Genomic DNA, 19,329 nt, shown 5'->3' on the forward strand with positions numbered 1-19,329 from the left:
ACATAGACAAAATAAAAATATAAATAATTGAATAAAAAGTTGTTTAAAGTAATATACTTGCACTCTATTGAGGAGATGTAATGTGATGAATTAAGAAACAGGCAGAGACCAAAATGGATTTGTACTTGCTTTTAGTAAGTAATATAGTTTGATATAACAAAACACCCAATAACACAAACAGTGAATCAAATATACGTCCAAACAATCTATTTACAAATTATATACAACATAAACGATAAATGATTACAAAGCGAGGGACAAGAGCAGTGCTAAAGAAAAGAAGTAAATAAAACAAAACACGTTAACTAAACCCCAGGACAAACACTAAACTCAAGTAAAGAAACAGAGGAAAATAATCTTCAGCGTAAAACGCCACTAACTGCCCTACCTAATAAACATAAATACATAAGTTGGCACCCGCTCATAAACTAGTGTGTTAAATAGTTTTTACTCTGCGTGTTGTGAAATGTAAATCACGTGATGTACTAACCTGGTCCCATCGCTATGCATCGATGAAAGACTTAACAAGCTCAGAAAAAATCAAAAGTCGGATCACAGCATAAACGCAACAAAACAGCGTTATGAAGAGCTCAACAGAGTAAACTTTAACACACCAAAACTAAACAATAACAAGCAAGAACAAATAACCACAAGAGAGCAAAACAAAGGAGAGACGAAGCCGCCCTCCCACACTGGCATCATTTCCGGATCTTTATACGCACACCCCAGTCTCTGATTGGTTCTCGGGCTGTCACGTGAACTCGATGAGTGACAGGAACATCCTCCAATCACTGGTCCTGTGAGAAAGAATAGCGGAAAGAGAGAGAGAAAACAAAACAACCCTCCCAAACCACACAGGACATAACATCCAGCAACGAAACCCAGTAAACTAATCAAGGATCTTGCCAGGACGTCGCCAGTTTTACTTTACAAAAGTTGGTGTTTTGAGGTGTAAACGACATGCCAGATAGTTTTTAACCGCAGATGAGATAAGCAACCTTCACAGTCTGTGCAGTGATCATCACTCCATCAAAGGTAATTTCAACATTTGTTTGAATACAATGGGTGTATTATCATGTAATCGCATCTTTAAGTTACCCTGTAGTTTCGTCAATCAACACCACCAGCTGCTTCGGCGAGTCAGCTGTTTGTGTCTAGGCTCTGAACTGTACGTTCACACACCGCCGCCGGCGAGAGCGGCAAAATTCATTGAAAATTATTACTGCTCGATTATCATAAAAAACCTTGTCTGCTTTACACAATTTAGCTACCTTGGAGTTAATCCTAGTCCATAGTTATGCAGCTAGCTCGCTAACAGACTTGATAGCTACTAGAAGGACCTGGAACTACAGGACTCTACGTTGAAAATACCCGTTTGTTGCCCACCAGGTATCCATGGTAGTCACGTGACTGCAAAGTATGAATAAAATGCAAATGAATTATTTAAAAATCATACAATGTGATTTTCTGGATTTTTGTTTTAGATTCCGTCACTCACAATTGAAGAGTACCTATGATAAAAAATTACAGACTTCTACATGCTCTGTAAGTGGGAAAATCGGCAGTTCTCCCCACTTTGAGTGTATATATATATATATTAGCCTACATGTTTTGCCCTTTTGGAAATGACAACAGCTTGAGTTGACAGTATCTGGCCCCCAGGCGTGTCCACAAAATCAAATCTGGCCCCCTTTAGGAAAACGTGTGGACACCTCTGTTTAAGTGAGAGTTGTGGTTTATAGAGAAGTGGACAATGTATCACATGTCAATTGGATCATTGGATTTAGCCAATCAAACTTTCATATACAGTATATTGTCATCAACCCATCTGTCTTGCTTATAAACTTTTACATTAATATTTAATTTCTTCCACTGCAGGGTAGAAGATTCCAGCCCAGGAAGTTGACTAGTTCAGGTCCAGTTTTAGGAGAAAAATACAGTTCTGGGAGAAAACCAACACTCGGGAACCAAATTCTACAGTTTGAATTCCTGCTGTTTTTAAATAATTTATTTTGTCTTTTATACATTTCTAATTTTAACCAAACATTTTAATAAAGCTTGAACAGGATTGATTTGTATATTCAGAAAAGTGTTTTTGTATACAGAACAAAACAAAATATTCACAGAAAAATATTTAGCTATTGAAAAAAAAATCGTTTTTATGCTATGCTACTTTTATCCTGTGCATTTTGAAATTTAAAAGTTGTCAATAAATGGCATTTTTGTGACAAAAACAGTGTCTTCATTTTACAGTGCACAAAATTAATACAGTAATCCCCATTACAGTAAATAATAAAACAATAAATAAAATATTTGTGGTGATGAAACAGTACTGTGATTATTAATGTAAATATGTTTACAGTATTTTTAAAGTTACTGCAATTAAATGTACAGTAAGCATACTGTGAAATGAACTACAGCAAATTACTTGCTAATTGCTGCCAGCAAGTTACTGTAAATTTCACAATATTCTGTTTACAGTGCAGCAACAAGTATTTCATGACCACAGCAGAGAGAGACGAGATGAAGAGTTACAAGAACAGAGCTGAAGAGTTTGATCAAACTAAATACTACACACGTGGTTTCTCCACTGCATGGATCTTCATGTGTATCTTCAGGAGACTTTTAAAAGAGAAACTCTTCCCACACTGATCACACGTGTACGGCTTCTCTCCAGTGTGGATCCTCTCATGTGTTTTCAGATTTGATGACTGACTGAATCTCTTGTCACAGTGTGAACACTTGTAAGGTTTCTCTCTACTGTGGATCCTCTCATGTCTTTTCAGATTTGATGAGTGAATGAATCTCTTGTCACAGTGTGAACACTTGTAAGGTTTCTCTCTGCTGTGGATCCTCTCATGTGTTTTCAGATTTGATGACACACTGAATCTCTTGTCACAGTGTGAACACTTGTAAGGTTTTTCTCCAGTGTGAATTCTCTGGTGCAGTTTTAAACTGCCCGCTGTAATAAAAGTTTTCTCACACTCAAAGCACATGTACTCTCTCACACCAGTGTGAGTTTTCTGATGTCCATGTAAAGTTTGCAGCAGCGAAAAACTCTTTCCACACTCAGAACATAAATGTGGCTTCTCCTTCATATGAACTGCCAGGTGTGTCTTCAGGTGTGATTCCCAAGGAAATTTTTTGCCACATTGATCACATGTGAACGGCTTCTCTCCGGTGTGGATTAACATGTGCCCCTTGAGACTAGTTTTTTGCGTGAAACTCATCCCACATTGATCACATGTGAACGGCTTCTCTCCGGTGTGGATCTTCATGTGTTCTTTAAGGTGTGACGATTGTGCGAAACTCTTCCCACATTGATCACATGTGAACGGCTTCTCTCCGGTGTGGATCTTCATGTGTTCTTTAAGGTGTGACGATTGTGCGAAACTCTTCCCACATTGATCACATGTGTACGGCTTCTCTCCAGTGTGAACTCTCATGTGAATCTCAATATATTGTTTGCTTGTGAAACTCTTTCCACACTGAGTGCAGGTGAAAGATTTCTTGGCCCTTCTTTTCTTTAAAAATGTCTGTTTAGTCTTTGAGCGACTCAAAGGTTTTTCTCCAGGTTTGACATGATGTTCCTCCTCCACTTCACTCAGTTCTTCACTCTCCTCCTTCATTTCCAACAGATCTGAAATGAAAGAAAAAGTTTGATTGCATTTTCACCAAATCAAAAAATTAAAAGAGAGAAATTTTATGTGAAAGGTCATAAATATGATCCCTGATGTAATCACTTTTTACATTTTGTATTTTTGCCTTTGTATAAATTAATTATACGTTCCTGAAACTTTTCATGAATGAGGGACATTGATATTCCAATTATTATGTGTGCAGTGTTAAATAAAGCAACATAACATCAGTGTTTCTCTGCTCATACTGAAGCACAGCCTTCAACTCAATGGTGACCCACAAAACTCAACAGAAACCCTTTCAATCCCAACAGAACATTAAAAATCACTAACAGATCTCAACTACATCATTATGTGCAAAAATACATAAAATAACAATTCATTTCAACATTTACAACCAAAATTGCCAAAGGTTGCTGTAAATTTTATAGTATTTTTTTTTGGTTCCACTTTATTTCGATAATCCACTTTAGACCTTCTACTAACTATAAGTAACTTTTCAACTACATGTCAACTAACTGTCATTTGAGTATTAGTAGACTGTCAGTAGACTCTTAGGTTATGGTTAGGGTTCGGTTAGGAGAACTTGTAACTTGTAGTACGGTTTACTTGTAGTTGCCAAGTTACTTAAACCGAGTCGAATGTCTGTTGGTGGACCAACAAAATCATTGATATTAATCAGACAGTCTACTAATACTCTAATGAGAGTTAGTTGACATGTAGTTGAAAAATGTACTTCTTTCATGCTCCACAGTGCTCACATCTCCTCATTTTGGGTAAAAACTGAATAAATATTACTCCTCTCTAAAGAAATTTAACATAAACATATAAGAAAATATCAATATTTCTAACTAAAAACCATGAGAGACATTGTTTAGTCAAGCGCTTTCATGACGACCATACAGCCGTTTTATTCTCAATGGATGCAGATATAGTCTCATAATTCATATTAAAGGTAAATGTGATGAAGTGCTTGAATGTTTCTAACATGAATGTTCTTCAGTATCATGAATGAATGAAGAATAAACACCAACCTCTTTGTTCTTCAGGATCTTCAGTGTGTTTCATTCTGGAGGGTTCTGGATCACTCATGTTCTCACTGTCCTCTTTAATAAACTCAGTCTTTGCAGATTTCAGCTCTTCCTGATGCTCTGATGCTCGTCTTCACTTGTAGCTGATGGGAATATTCCAGCATTTATTGGTGAATTACAGTGGGAGGAGCTTCACTGATGATGTGACTGATGTAGGAGGAGTTTCACTGATGATGAGACTGATGTGGGAGGAGCTTCACTGATGATGTAATTGCTGTGGGAGGAGCTTCACTGATGATGTGATATCTGTTAGAGGAGCTGATCTGACAAAAAAAAAAATTACAGAGTTTGTTTTTATAATAAATGACACTTCTAAGCATTTATGTCTTTCTATCTATTCATCGTAAACAGTGTTGTGCAAGTTGCTTACATTATAGATTACTGTTATTTAAAAGTTATTCTTTACCTTACAATATTACTGTCTCAGAATTGTAATGCGTTACATTACTCCTGTATTACGTTTGAGTTACTTTCACCAAAATAACTACAGAAGTATACAGAGTTATCCTTCCCGTCCGATCCAATGCTACCACTTCTTTAAATTACTGTTAGCATTATTTGAATTTAACATTATAAAATACGTGGACCTACACCACACAACTAGTTGAGGATAAATTCTTTAAAATTGGGCAATTCCAGAGTTATGGACGTGACATTTGAGGTAAAAACTTGAAATATAAATTCTCAGAAAATGAATTTAATAGCCTACCAATATATAGAAACGTCTGTTTATTTATCCATATACTCCATTAATAAAGGAGTCCAGACATTCGAAAAATATTAGTCTACACATGCGTTTTATATTTAATATGAGGGAAATAGACATGCATGCATGCAAGACACGAAAAATATTTAACTTTTAGGTGGCAAAATATTTGACTATATTTTAGTTTTACTATATTTTTTTTTTATCAAAAATAATACTACCCACCGGATGAAGAAGGATTGGCTCTCCACAGAACATAAAATATTAATTTTATTAAATTTTTCGTGTTCACGATTATGAGGAGAAAACAATGTTACGGATGAGACAGTTCTCCGTTACGGACGTGAGCATACGTTTTTTGAACAATAAAAATTTGGGCAAAAAGTGTGTTGTAATGCAAGTGTTACTGAACATGTACCAAGTAAAATATTACTGAAAAATGATTAGTAATGCCTCACACTACTGTGTTACAGCAAAAAGTAATACGTTACTGTAATGCCTTACTTTTGTAACGCGTTACTCCCAACACTGATCGTAAAGTAACTGATGCTAATTCCTAAATTATATTTATTGCTAATCCTAACACTATGCTGCTTCTTCATTAAAATACAGATAGATAACTATAAAAAATAAACAGTTGAAAGCATAAACAGAAATAAATGTACATATTTATAATCAACAAATACCCCCAGTCTGTTGACACCAATGAAATGAGCTTTAAACCTATGTAAACCCCTTTTTGTCTTAAACCCATATACTTATTTACACATTTAAGCATTTATATCTGTCTATCGTAAAGCAACTGATGCTGATTCACACATTTTTATTTTTAATTCTAACATTATTCGGTTATATCTAGAAAAGTAGTAGAGAATTGTAAGAAAGCATAATATATATTTAATAGGCTTTTATCATCTATCCTGACTCAAATAATGTGTTTCTAACAGCAAACACTCAGAATAAAGTGAGATGATCTGCTGATGATCCTGAATGGCTTGTTGAATGAGTGTTGATAGTCTGAGGCTCATCAATATTAACAGATCTGCTGAAAACAGTCTTTATTTCATGACAATAGTTCCTGTTTTCACCTCATTTATTATGCTGATGTCTTCAGATCTCCTGTAAATTGACACTTAAAGCTCATTTCATTGGTGTCAGCAGACTGAGGGGATTTGTTGCTTACAAATATGTACATTTATTCCTTTGTGTTTATGCTTTCAATTATGCTTTCTTACAGTTCTTTACTACTTCTCGATATAACAGAATAATGTTAGAATTAAAAATAAAAATGTGTGAATCAGCATCAGTTGCTTTGCGTTAGAGTAGACAGACATATATAAATAAATGAGATATAAATGCTTAAATGTGTAAATTAGTATATGGGTCAAAAAGGGGTTCACATTATATTTAGAACAAGAATAATTTGATAACATATTCAAACACTGTATTTAAGGATCATAGTGCAGCCCAAAAATACTATTAATTGTCATTTTAAAGCTTTAGAATTTGCCACTTCAAACCACTAGGTTTTACCCATTTGTCAGCAAGAAATTTTAATTATTTAAAATATAATAAAATTTAGTATGATCTTATATATTTTATTAACTACAGGTCAAAATAAATGTGTTTTAATTTTTACATAAATATTTATGTTATGCTGAATGACAATGGGACATTATTTCATCTGTATTTTGACATTTTCTTTTCACAAACGTTTTTTGAAACATTAAAATAGACACTTGCATTGAATGGGTTTTCTATGTAAACTCACTTTTGTAAATTTAATTTGATGCAGACATATTTGGCGTTTGACCCTATGAAAATGAACTCGGTAACTGATTTTTTTATTGTTTTATTTCCTCTGATCAATCTGCAGTTCAGTCAGTGAAGCATACTTTTTTTAATTCATACTTTATGTACTGCTTCATACAGTTTGAACAAGAATAAAGTTCAACATAAGCTACTATCAATGAAGTGGAGTCTACATTTTTGAATCAGTTTTAATTTGATAAACATGACACAATATACCATCGCAACTACATGAAAGAGTGTATAAAAAACTGATTTGCTGTCAAACTAAGTATAATTTTAGCTCTGGTTCACAATTTTTTTGCAACCATGTTACTGTAACAAAATGTCTGACATTTCTCAACATAGTTTACAACATTGTTTTTTAAGCAATAAACATTAAACTGTATCAAGTAAATTGACTTGCCAGAATGGCTGACAGGATTGTAATCATAACTTAAGCAAACTCTAATTTTACTTTAATTTAAAACTGTCTAGACAGCAATCAAATTTCTGCAATGGTCATGAATTGATGTCACACTCTTTTTGTAAAAAGGAGTTTTTTTTCTTTCTTTTTTTTTTAAACAACTACAAAAGATAAACTAAATAACAAATACTAACTAGGTTAAAAAAAGTTGCTTGACAAAGCCTTTTAAGTTTGAAATAGCTAAGAGTCTTAGTTTAGTAGTTTTAAAAGCTAGAATGCTATCTATCTAGATAGATAGATAGATAGATAGATAGATAGATTATTATTGTCTGTATTATGGCCATGTTGTATATATATACATTTTTCTCTCGTGGAATTTTGATGTTCTAAAAATTAAATTAAATTATTTTTCTCTCATTTCAGACCCAAAAGAAGTGAGCAAGGAGAGTGAAGAACTGAGTGAAGTGAAGGAGGAGAGTGAAGAACTGAGTGAAGTGGAGGAGGAGAGAGAAGAACTGAGTGAAGTGAAGGAGGAGAGTGAAGAACTGAGTGAAGTGAAGGAGGAGAGTGAAGAACTGAGTGAAGTGAAGGAGGAGAGTGAAGAACTAAGTGAAGTGAAGGAGGAGAGTGAAGAACTGAGTGAAGTGAAGGAGGAGAGTGAAGAACTGAGTGAAGTGGAAGAACTGAGTGAAGTGAAGAACTGAGTGAAGAACTGAGTGAAGTGAAGGAGGAGCGTGAAGAACTGAGTGAAGTGAAGGAGGAGAGTGAAGGAGGAGAGTGAAGAACTGAGTGAAGTGAAGGAGGAGAGTGAAGGAGGAGAGTGAAGAACTGAGTGAAGTGGAGGAGAAACATCATGTCAAACCTGGAGAAAAACCTTCGTTTAAAGTGAAGTGAAGGAGGAGAGTGAAGAACTGAGTGAAGTGAAGGAGGAGAGTGAAGACCTGAGTGAAGTGAAGGAGGAGAGTGAAGAACTGAGTGAAGTGAAGGAGGAGAGTGAAGAACTGAGTGAAGTGAAGGAGAAGAGTGAATAACTGAGTGAAGTGGAGGAGGAGCGTGAAGAACTGAGTGAAGTGAAGGAGGAGAGTGAAGAACTGAGTGAAGTGAAGGAGGAGAGTGAAGAACTGAGTGAAGTGGAAGAACTGAGTGAAGTGAAGGAGGAGAGTGAAGAACTGAGTGAAGTGAAGGAGGAGAGTGAAGGAGGAGAGTGAAGAACTGAGTGAAGTGAAGGAGAAGAGTGAATAACTGAGTGAAGTGGAGGAGGAGCGTGAAGAACTGAGTGAAGTGAAGGAGGAGAGTGAAGAACTAAGTGAAGTGAAGGAGGAGAGTGAAGAACTGAGTGAAGTGAAGGAGGAGAGTGAAGAACTGAGTGAAGTGAAGGAGGAGAGTGAAGAACTGAGTGAAGTGAAGGAGGAGAGTGAAGAACTGAGTGAAGTGAAGGAGAAGAGTGAATAACTGAGTGAAGTGGAGGAGGAGCGTGAAGAACTGAGTGAAGTGAAGGAGGAGCGTGAAGAACTGAGTGAAGTGAAGGAGGAGAGTGAAGAACTGAGTGAAGGAGGAAGGTGAAGAACTGAGTGAAGTGGAGGAGAAACATCATGTCAAACCTGGAGAAAAACCTTTGAGTCGTTTAAAGACTAAAAATAAATTTATAAACAAAAGAACAGCCAATAAATCTACAACCTGCAGTCAGTGTGGAAAGAGTATCACAACCAAACATCTTGATGTTCACATGAGAGTTCACACTGGAGTCTTGAGAGTCTCAAACTTGGACTCAACACTTGGAGTCTCAAACAAAGTCTTGAGATTCACATGAGAGTTCACACTGGAGAGAAGCCGTTCACATGTAATCAGTGCGGCAAAACATTTATTGGGTCATCAGACCTGAAGACACACATGAAAGTTCATACAAAGGAGAAGCCGCATTCATGTTCTGTATGTGGAAAGAGTTTTTCACAGCTGCAAAATTTACATACCCATCAGAAAATTCACACTGGTGTGAGAGAGTACATGTGCTTTGAGTGTGAGAAGACTTTTATAACAGCAGCCAGTTTAAAACAGCACCAGAGAATTCACACTGGAGAAAAACCTTACAAGTGTTCACACTGTGACAAGAGATTCAGTCAGTCATCAACTCTGAAAAAACATGAGAGGATCCACAGTAGAGAGAAACCACACACGTGTGATCAGTGTGGGAAGAGTTTCTCTATTAAAAGTCAGCTGAAGATACACATGAAGATCTGTTAGATCCAGGGCTGGAAATGGCTGAGATTCACTGGTGGACTCTAGTTGGGAAGATTTTGTACTTTTAATGACTAGATGTACTTAAATATAAAATATGTTATAATCTATGATACCATTAAACAGGCTAATATCATGTTTCCTCCTAACAATATTTTCTTAATTATCAAGACAACACCATTTAGGGATTTTCTGCGGCACAAACACATTTATTCAACAGAATCTCTACTTGGAGAAAATTACCTGTTTGATTTTGGCCAAATTAAAGATGCATTGTCCAGGAATTTGCATACGTGGTGCATTGAGAATTGAACAGGTCAAACAAACGTTTTAAATACATTTGTCCTTGGGTTAGAATGTTTTGGATGGTTCTCATCAGAAGGTAATATGATGCCATAAAGAATCGTATGCACAGGGTAAGATTTGTGAAAGTGTACATAAGTTTGCAAGCGTAAATTAAATTTGCATGCACAAGAGAAGATTCTTTATGGCATCATATTACCTTCTGATGAGAACCATCCAAAACATTCTAACCCAAGGACAAATGTATTTAAAACGTAGTAGATTTGTAAAGGTGTAAATCACCTTTCAAGTGTAAGAAAAAAATATTTGCAGCATTTTACCGTTATTCGTAAATGTACCCTTGTGAAAAAGAAGTGTACTTAATTGTATTGAAAGCGTACTTTTTGTGTGCTTAAAATAATAAAAGTATACTTTTTTAAAAAGTGCACTTGCAGATAATATAATATAATTCAAATTAAAGACCACTTAAGTGTACTTAAATGGAATACACTTTAATGACAATATTTCTTAACACACTTAAGTGCACTTTTTACAAATGCACTTTGTAATAATATCTAATTAAACTTAACTTAAAGTAAGTACACTTTCATGACAATATTTATAAACACACTTAAGTGTACTTTTTAAAAATGCACGTTATAATAATGTCTAATTAAGTTTTACTTGAAGAAAGTACACTTTCATCACAATATTTCTAAACACACTTAAGTGTACTTTTTAAAAATGCACTTTGTAATAATGTCTAATTAAGTTTTACTTGAAGAAAGTACACTTTCCTCACAATATTTCTAAACACACTTAAGTGTACTTTTTAAAAATGCACTTTGTAATAATATCTAATTAAGTTTTACTTAAGGAAAATACACTTTCATCACAATATTTCTAAACACACTTAAGTGTACTTTTTAAAAATGCACATTATAATAATGTCTAATTATTTTTTATTTAAAGAAAGTACACTTTCATGATAATATTTCTAAACACACTTAAGTGCATGTTTTAAAAAATGCACTTTTTAATAATGTCTGCTTAAGTTTTACTTAAACAAACATTTTAAATAATTATGATTTTTTAGTGTTTTAAAGTTATTAAAGTTAAAGTTATAAGTTATTAAAGTAAATTTATTTTGATGTATTGACTAATGTACTAAATAAAATAAGAACTTTAATGGAAAACATGGAAAATAATTGATTTTAATTACAACTCAGGTGTGTTGTCCAAAAATTATTTGTTAATGTATTTTAAATACGTTTAGTCTATAATATAGACTAGGCAAGAATATATACTTGCGCATTAAGTACAACATATTGTTGACAGTCTTAGCATAATAGTAATGTGTTGTACTTTACAACTGTGGACAGAATACTTTCAATATAATTATGTTGTTCTTAGTCAATTAAACACACATTTAATTGTAATCAGACTACACTGAACAAAAATATTGATTTTTAGTTAGGTGAAAGAGTCAAGTTTTGTGAATTTAGGCTACAGAGTCTAACAACACAATGAGTTAGAACAACTTCAACTTAAACAGAAAAGCTGAAATAAATAACCCTTTTATATACAGTCTATGCATGAAATATACGAACATGTTGTTTAATGCGCATGCGCCGGAAATACTACGTCATGATGACGCACTACTTCACTAGAGTTTGAAAAATGCGCTGTTAGGAGCTGTGTGCGCCTGCGCCCTCACATCTGCTCTCTGTTAAGGATTTGGTGAAACGTGACACAGTGGCTCCTGTCTCATCAATTTTTCCTGTTATTTTGCAGGTATTATTGTTACAACAACTTAATAATATGCACACGAGATCTGTAATGCAAATGTATATGCCGCAGATATTTCGAGTAGCTGCTAATGACGTTCGAGGTTGTGAATATGTTGATATGCAGACTGTCCGCCATTTCGTGAACGCTGTAACACGAGGTGATTGTGAAATGCGTTTAATTCGATTCAGATTGACTCCATTTACAAGGTTATAGTGTTCATTATGAATTTACTTTAAAATTGTGTTTGGTTTATTAAGTTATGTATACATATAAAGATCGGATGCACTTTCTCAGGCAAATGTTTCAGACATACATTCAGCTGATGTAATACTGTGTTATTTCCTGCCGCTGCAGAAAGAAAAATGAATGTTAAATATGTATGGTTTACATATGTTTAGCATCTTATGCATAACATGTTCAGTCAACATAATTGTTATTAGGGTTGCAAAATTATGGGAATTTTCAAAGATGGAAACTTTCCATGGGAATTAATGGGAATTTAAGGGAATTAACAGGAATTTATGGGAATAAACAGGAATAAACTGGGAATTTTCAAAGTTGAGGGTTGGCTCTTCATAGGGAACTTAAATATAGTTGAGGAAAGTATATTTTAGCATAATCTTGACAAAAACAAACAGATGCCATTCAAATACACTTGAATATTCATGCCATTCCTCAATCACATGCACATAGCACACTGCTTACTGCATGGCTATTGAGACCACACCCCCTACTGGCACTGTGCATGCCTCCATCACATGTACAGAAGCCCAAAGCACAAGACTATTGAAGGCACACATTTGAGCCTGTGGACTAAACAAAGTGAAGTAAGTTTTGATGATATTATGGGGAAATATATTTATTAAATGTTTAAATTGCAAATATCAGATGCAAATGTATTCATCTAGTAGATAGCAAGCTGATAAGTTGGATGCTAAATAAGCTAGCATAACTTTATTTACCACATAAGTAGGGCTGGGCTGTATGATGGTATATATCGTTAACGCGGAAGAAAATGTCAACCGTAACAGATTTTTTTATTACGTGTATACCGCGACATGTAAATAAGTAGGCGTGGTTAACTCGCGTGCAGCGTGCGTGAGACTGAGACACTGATATTTGTCAAAGAAACATGAAGAAAGACCAAGAGGATCCACAAAAGGAATTACGTTTTCAAAATTAAGGTGATATTTTCGGGGGGGGGGGGGGAAGGTGCGGAAGTCAACTAAAGCAGTGCAGCACACTGAAAGTTTAGAGAGACGCACATGCTCGCAACGGGGCTTACTTGACAACAAGTTCATATATCAATATTCTAATGAATAGAAATAACCTTAAATAATGTATCTATCCGTCTCTTATTACAGTTACTTTCAGAGTGGACGCGCAAGCGGTTGCCGTGGTAATGAATATTTCCAAAATTCCCCAGCTTAACTTCCCATGGAAATTTACCGGAAATTTTCCGCCCCTTTGCAACCCTAATTGTTATATGCATAAAATATTCTTTTGACTCATTTGAGTAGCTGCTAGATGTACATGAGTATGTACAAAATATATTGCCAAGACAGCACACCTTGATCAAGCTAAAACACTACTATCAAGTCACTAAATATCCCTATAGCTTTAATGCTTTGAATCTTTTCCACCTGTGCATTTACATATGCCCCTATAATCACCATGTATTTTACAGGTAACAAACCAAAGGAAGAAGGCTGCTGCATTGCTGTGTCAACCGTGGTAAATAGGTAAAAGGGTACCCCCTAACGTCCATGTGTGACGATTCAGGTTATGGGTAGGTTTAGGTATGCGTTATGGTACCGCTAGGAGGCGCTGCTGGTGCGCTTCTGTCTGCGTCTCATATTGACGTTAAAGGGGTACCCTTTTCGTCGTATGTTGACGCATGGTCAAGACGCGTCAGTATATGACGTTTTGGGGTGATACCGGGCTGACTAATCCGTTCTACCACCTCAAATTCAAAACGAAACATGATATCACTGAATACCAGCGCGCGCGTATTATTCCCATTCCAATATATCTTAGTGGTGTAGCACATAATCTCGATTTTAAGAATCATTGTTGTGTTTCTTTTTAACTGAAAAGACATCAGTTAGACAATATTCTAATTTTAAATTTGGGGTTTCATAAGCTCCAAGCCATAATAAACATTAGACCTGCTTAAGTCTCTGCAGCTAGTGTACTTAAATTTTATTTATCTGCAAAATGATGTTGTATACTTACAGTTTTGCACAATATATGTTCTCAAAACTACATACACCCTTTAAAAAAAAAAACATTTAGCAGTTTAGCATGGGTCTGTGTAACCTGTTCTGAAATGGTTTTATTATAATATACTGTATATCGTTATCGCAAGAGGCTGCAATGTATATCACAATATAGATTTTAGGCCATATCGCCCATCCCTAATTGATAGCCTATAGTAGTTGATAATAACATAGGCCTACCTAATGTTGCCTACGGACGGTAACAGTAACCTTTTACAGTCTATGAGTAGAACAGCTTTCTCAAGCAGTTTATGATGCATTTTGGAAACAGGAGATGAGCCCCTGGTCTAATGCGCCACCTGGCTTGAGAAACCCGTTCTCAAAGACTTACTTTTATAGTCATTATTTGGGTAGCACACATATTCTGAATGCCTTCGGCAGAATTCAAATGAGCCATTTTAATCTAGATTAATCTAGATTAATTTCAAAATTAATCTAGATTAATCTAGATTAAAAAAATTAATCTATGCCCACCTCTAATATATATATATTTAAGCATAGTGCGGCGGCTGCGGCCTCCCTCCCTTTTCATGATTATCATTATTTAGGCCAGCACTCTTAAAGTTGACAAGTATACTCGAGTGAAGCCTGCTCCTATCCACATTTACATTTCCCTGTAAAGTAGCAATACAAATGTTCTCTATTTTTAATCACTTTAAGCCCAGTGTCAGTGAAGATGGTGTGGTCAGTGGAATCCTGGTGTTTGTGGGAAATAGAAGGAACCTTGCCCAGCACTACGATGTGACCCTGATGACTGAGGTAATTCATCACACATTCATCAACAGTTAGGCTAGCAGTCAAAAGTTTACGTACGCTTTGCAGAATAAACTGCTTCATCAGGTTAGTACTAAATAAAAAGAGAACATATACATTTTTGTGATCCCTCTTATTGCTAAAATTATTAACATTTTGCTGATACTGCAAGGTGTATATAAACTTTAAAGCACAACTGTATATCTATCAATTTCATTCATTTGAGCCAAATATAATAATGGACTGGATCTGTTTTATAAACAAATGTTTTCCTTCTGTTTTTTTTTTTTTTTTTTTTTTTTTCTCAAGGTATTTTTTCTGACTTTTCTGCCTCTTTGGAACATTTCCATTCACATTTACTCTGGAGAGCTTCTGGGACATTGACATAAACAGCACTTTCCAACAACTTCAAAAAAAAATTGGTGACATGATTTTGGTTATCTTGTTTTTGTGCCTTTGGATTTCTTCAGTTTTTGTTTTGTTTTTAGACAAACTTATATTCACTGTAATGCTGGAGTAAGCATTTTGTCCTGTTTAATGTTGGTGCTATGTAAAGTGTGCTATGTTAATGATAGTTTATCTATTAGCCAACATGATCTAACAATGAGCTTTTTTTTTTTTTACAGTATTTATTAATCTTTGTTAATATTAGTTAATTAAAATATAGTTTAAGTTAGTTAATACAATTTATAGTCATTGTTCATGTGAGTTCACAGTGCATTAACTAATTTTAATACACAACTTTTGAATATAATAATGCATTATTAAATGTTGAAATTAACATTAACTAAGACTAATAAATGCTTAAAGTATTATTCATTCTTAGTTCATGTTAACTGAAGTAGTTAACTAATAATACCTTTTTGTAAAGCATTACCCATTTGAATCTTAGTGTTGTACATGGAATGATACTTTTCTTCACATTTTGTTTGTATTAATTCATGGGTTGTGTGTTTGAGGTACTGTGTGTTTGCTTCTAAAATTATGTGTGTACTGGTAATCCCTAGGTTATGGGGACCAAATTACCCCAAAAGTATAGTAATACCAGTAAATTACATGCAAACAATCTTATAAATCCATACAGAATGATGTTTTCTGAAAATGTAAAAATGCTAAATGTTTTCTGTGATGGATAGGTTTAGGTACCTTTGTATGAGGGAGAAAATGATTGTGCATAATAAGCATCATTGTCCTCCAGACTCTTTATAAATGAGTTAAAGGGATAGTTCACTTTAAAATGAAAATTCTGTCATCATACTCGCCCTCAAAATTGTTTCAAACCTGTATGAATTTATTTATTCTGCTGAACACAAAGGAAGATATTTTTTTTAAAAATGTCCGTAACCAAACAGTTGATGGACCCCATTGACTTCCATAGTATTTTTTTTTCCTACTATGGACGTTAATGGGACCAGTTAACTGGTTGGTTACTGACATTCTTCGAAATATCATCTTTTGTGTTCAGCATAAGAAATAAATTCATACAGGTTTGAAACAACTTGAGGGTGAGTATATGATGACAGAATATCCCTAGGTGTTGTAACTGTTTATGTATAGTGTTTCTTTGGGGTTTTTTTTTGTGCATCAACAGAAAGGTTTTTATGTATTTATTTTAGAGATTTTGTCAGTAAATGTACGTAGAGGGTTTTAAATTGAATTTGTGTTGATTGTAACTAGGTTAAGATTTTTTTCATTAAAATTTGAAATAAATTGCAACTTTATTATTATTTTTTTTTATTACAAATGTATTTAATTCTATAATAGTGTACATGTATATTACATTAAAGTATATTTTAGTCCACATTAATTGCTTGTCAGTATATTTGGAAGTACACTTTTATCATATTTCAAAGTTCAAATAAAAATGTATTAAAGTCCCACTTAAGTTGTTCCAAAAAAGCACTCTTAATTTCAACTAATTGCATTTAATTTGAGTTTAATCTGTGATACATTTGAAATCAATTACATGCAATACGTTTGTCGAAAACATTACACTTAATTTACATTTAAGTGTATTGTTAACTGACATTAAAGTATATTTTAGTTCACATGAATTGCTTGTCAGTTCATTAAACTACACTTTAACTATATTTTAAATACACAAAGTACTTATTAAATATGTATTAAAGTCCCATTTATGTTTTAAAAAAAGCATTCAAAAGTTCAACTAATTGCATTTAATATGAACTTCATCTGTGATACATTTGAAATTAAATACAAATAAAATGCACTTAAGCGGTGCAAACATTACATTTAATTCACACTTAAGTGTATTGTTAACTGACATTAAAGTACATTTTAGTTCACATGAATTGCTTGTCAATGCATTGAGCAGTGCACTTGAAATAAATTTTAAAGACACTAGAAGCAATTATGAAAGTAAATATAAAGTTGTATTAAAGTCCCACTTAAGTGGTACAAAAAAAAAAATCACTCTTAATGACAACATATTGCATTTTATTTCAACTTAATATGTGATATATTTCAAATCAATTATACTTAATGTGCATTCAGACCGGTGAAAACATTGCATTTGAGTTATACTTAAGTGTATACATTTAAAGTATATTATTTGTATAATAAGTACACTTTATAAAAGTACACTAAAGTGCTTTTTTTTTTTTCACAAGGGTTCTTACATTTGTAATCCCACAGTTACACAGAAGAGACTTTGTTGCTCAGCACATGAAAATAAACTATTTACTGTGATATCAGACTGTGATTAAGTGGTTTCTCCACTGCATGGATCTTCATGTGTCGTTTCAGGTGAGTTTTAAAAGAGAAACTTGTCCCGCACTGATCACACGTGTGCGGCTTCTCTCCAGTGTGGATCCTCTCATGTGTTTTCAGATTTGATGATCGATTGAATCTCTTGTCACAGAGTGAACACTTGTAAGGTTTTTCTCCAGTGTGAATTCTCTGGTGCCGTTTTAAATGGCTTGATGAAGAAAAAGTCTTCTCACACTCAAAGCACATGTACTCTCTCACACCAGTGTGAATTTTCTCATGTTTATGTAAATATGGCAGCAGTGAAAAACTCTTTCCACACACAGAACATGAATGTGGCTTCTCCTTCATATTAACTCTCAAGTGTCTCTTCAGGCTTGATGACCCATGAAATGTTTTGCTGCATTGATCACATGAGAACAACTTCTCTCCGGTGTGGATCCTCATGTGACATTCAAGACTTTGGTTGTGAAACTCTTTCCACACTGAGTGCAGGTTGTAGATTTCTTGTCTCTTTTCTTTAAAGATGTATTTTTAGTCTTTGAGCGACTCAAAGGTTTTTCTCCAGGTTTAACATGATGTTCCTCCTTCACTTCACTCAGTTCTTCACGCTCCTCCTTCACTTCACCCAGTTCTTCACTCTCCTCCTTCACTTCACTCAGTTCTTCACTCTCCTTCTTCACTTCACTCAGTTCTTCACTCTCCTCCTTCACTTCACCCAGTTCTTCACTCTCCTCCTTCACTTCACTCAGTTCTTCACTCTCCTCCTTCACTTCACTCAGTTCTTCACTCTCCTTCTTCACTTCACTCAGTTCTTCACTCTCCTCCTTCACTTCACCCAGTTCTTCACTCTCCTCCTTCACTTCACCCAGTTCTTCACTCTCCTCCTTCACTTCTCTCAGTTCTTCACTCTCCTCATTCTCTCCTCCTTCACTTCACTCAGTTCTTCACTCTCCTCCTTCACTTCACTCAGTTCTTCACTCTCCTCATTCTCTCCTCCTTCACTTCACTCAGTTCTTCACTCTCCTCCTTCACTTCACTCAGTTCTTCACTCTCCTCCTTCACTTCACTCAGTTCTTCACTCTCCTCCTTCACTTCACTCAGTTCTTCACTCTCCTCCTTCACTTCTCTCAGTTCTTCACTCTCCTCATTCTCTCCTCCTTCACTTCACTCAGTTCTTCACTCTCCTCATTCTCTCCTCCTTCACTGCACTCAGGTCTTCACTCTCCTCCTTCACTTCACTCAGTTCTTCACTCTCCTCCTTCACTTCACTCAGTTCTTCACTCTCCTCCTTCACTTCACTCAGTTCTTCACTCTCCTCCTTCACTTCACCCAGTTCTTCACTCTCCTCATTCTCTCCTCCTTCACTTCACTCAGTTCTTCACTCTCCTCCTTCACTTCACCCAGTTCTTCACTCTCCTCATTCTCTCCTCCTTCACTTCACTCAGTTCTTCACTATCCTCCTTCACTTCACTCAGTTCTTCACTCTCCTCCTTCACTTCACTCAGTTCTTCACTCTCCTCCTTCACTTCCATCAGGACTGACATGAATGAAAAAAATGTTACATTTAATTTTCAGAACATCAAAATAATTAAAAGAGAGAAATATAAAG

General features: G+C 34.9%; 1 protein-coding gene across 4 annotated transcripts in view; it reads right to left on the reverse strand.

The window, feature by feature from the left end:
* The window catches only part of LOC309501520 (uncharacterized protein), a 32,577-nt gene that overhangs the window by 11,860 nt on the left and 1,388 nt on the right, over positions 1-19,329 (reverse strand). The window contains exons 1-2 of one of the 4 annotated variants that reach the window (XM_082173689.1): positions 4,673-4,986; positions 1,621-3,640 (exon numbers count right to left, since the gene is read on the reverse strand). The exons of 1 other annotated variant lie outside the window; for it this stretch is intronic. In XM_082173689.1, coding sequence (XP_082029815.1) covers positions 2,571-3,640; positions 4,673-4,730 — 1,128 coding nt within the window. In that variant the 5' untranslated portion in view covers positions 4,731-4,986 and the 3' untranslated portion in view covers positions 1,621-2,570. Of the gene's footprint in view, positions 1-1,620; positions 3,641-4,672; positions 4,987-17,291; positions 18,532-19,329 lie in introns of those variants that run through there. 2 more of the 4 variants (XM_082173691.1, XM_082173694.1) reach the window with 2 other exon arrangements.

Source organism: Leuciscus leuciscus (genome assembly GCF_965113295.1).
Source record: "Leuciscus leuciscus genome assembly, chromosome: 1".
Lineage (NCBI taxonomy): Eukaryota > Metazoa > Chordata > Actinopteri > Cypriniformes > Leuciscidae > Leuciscus > Leuciscus leuciscus.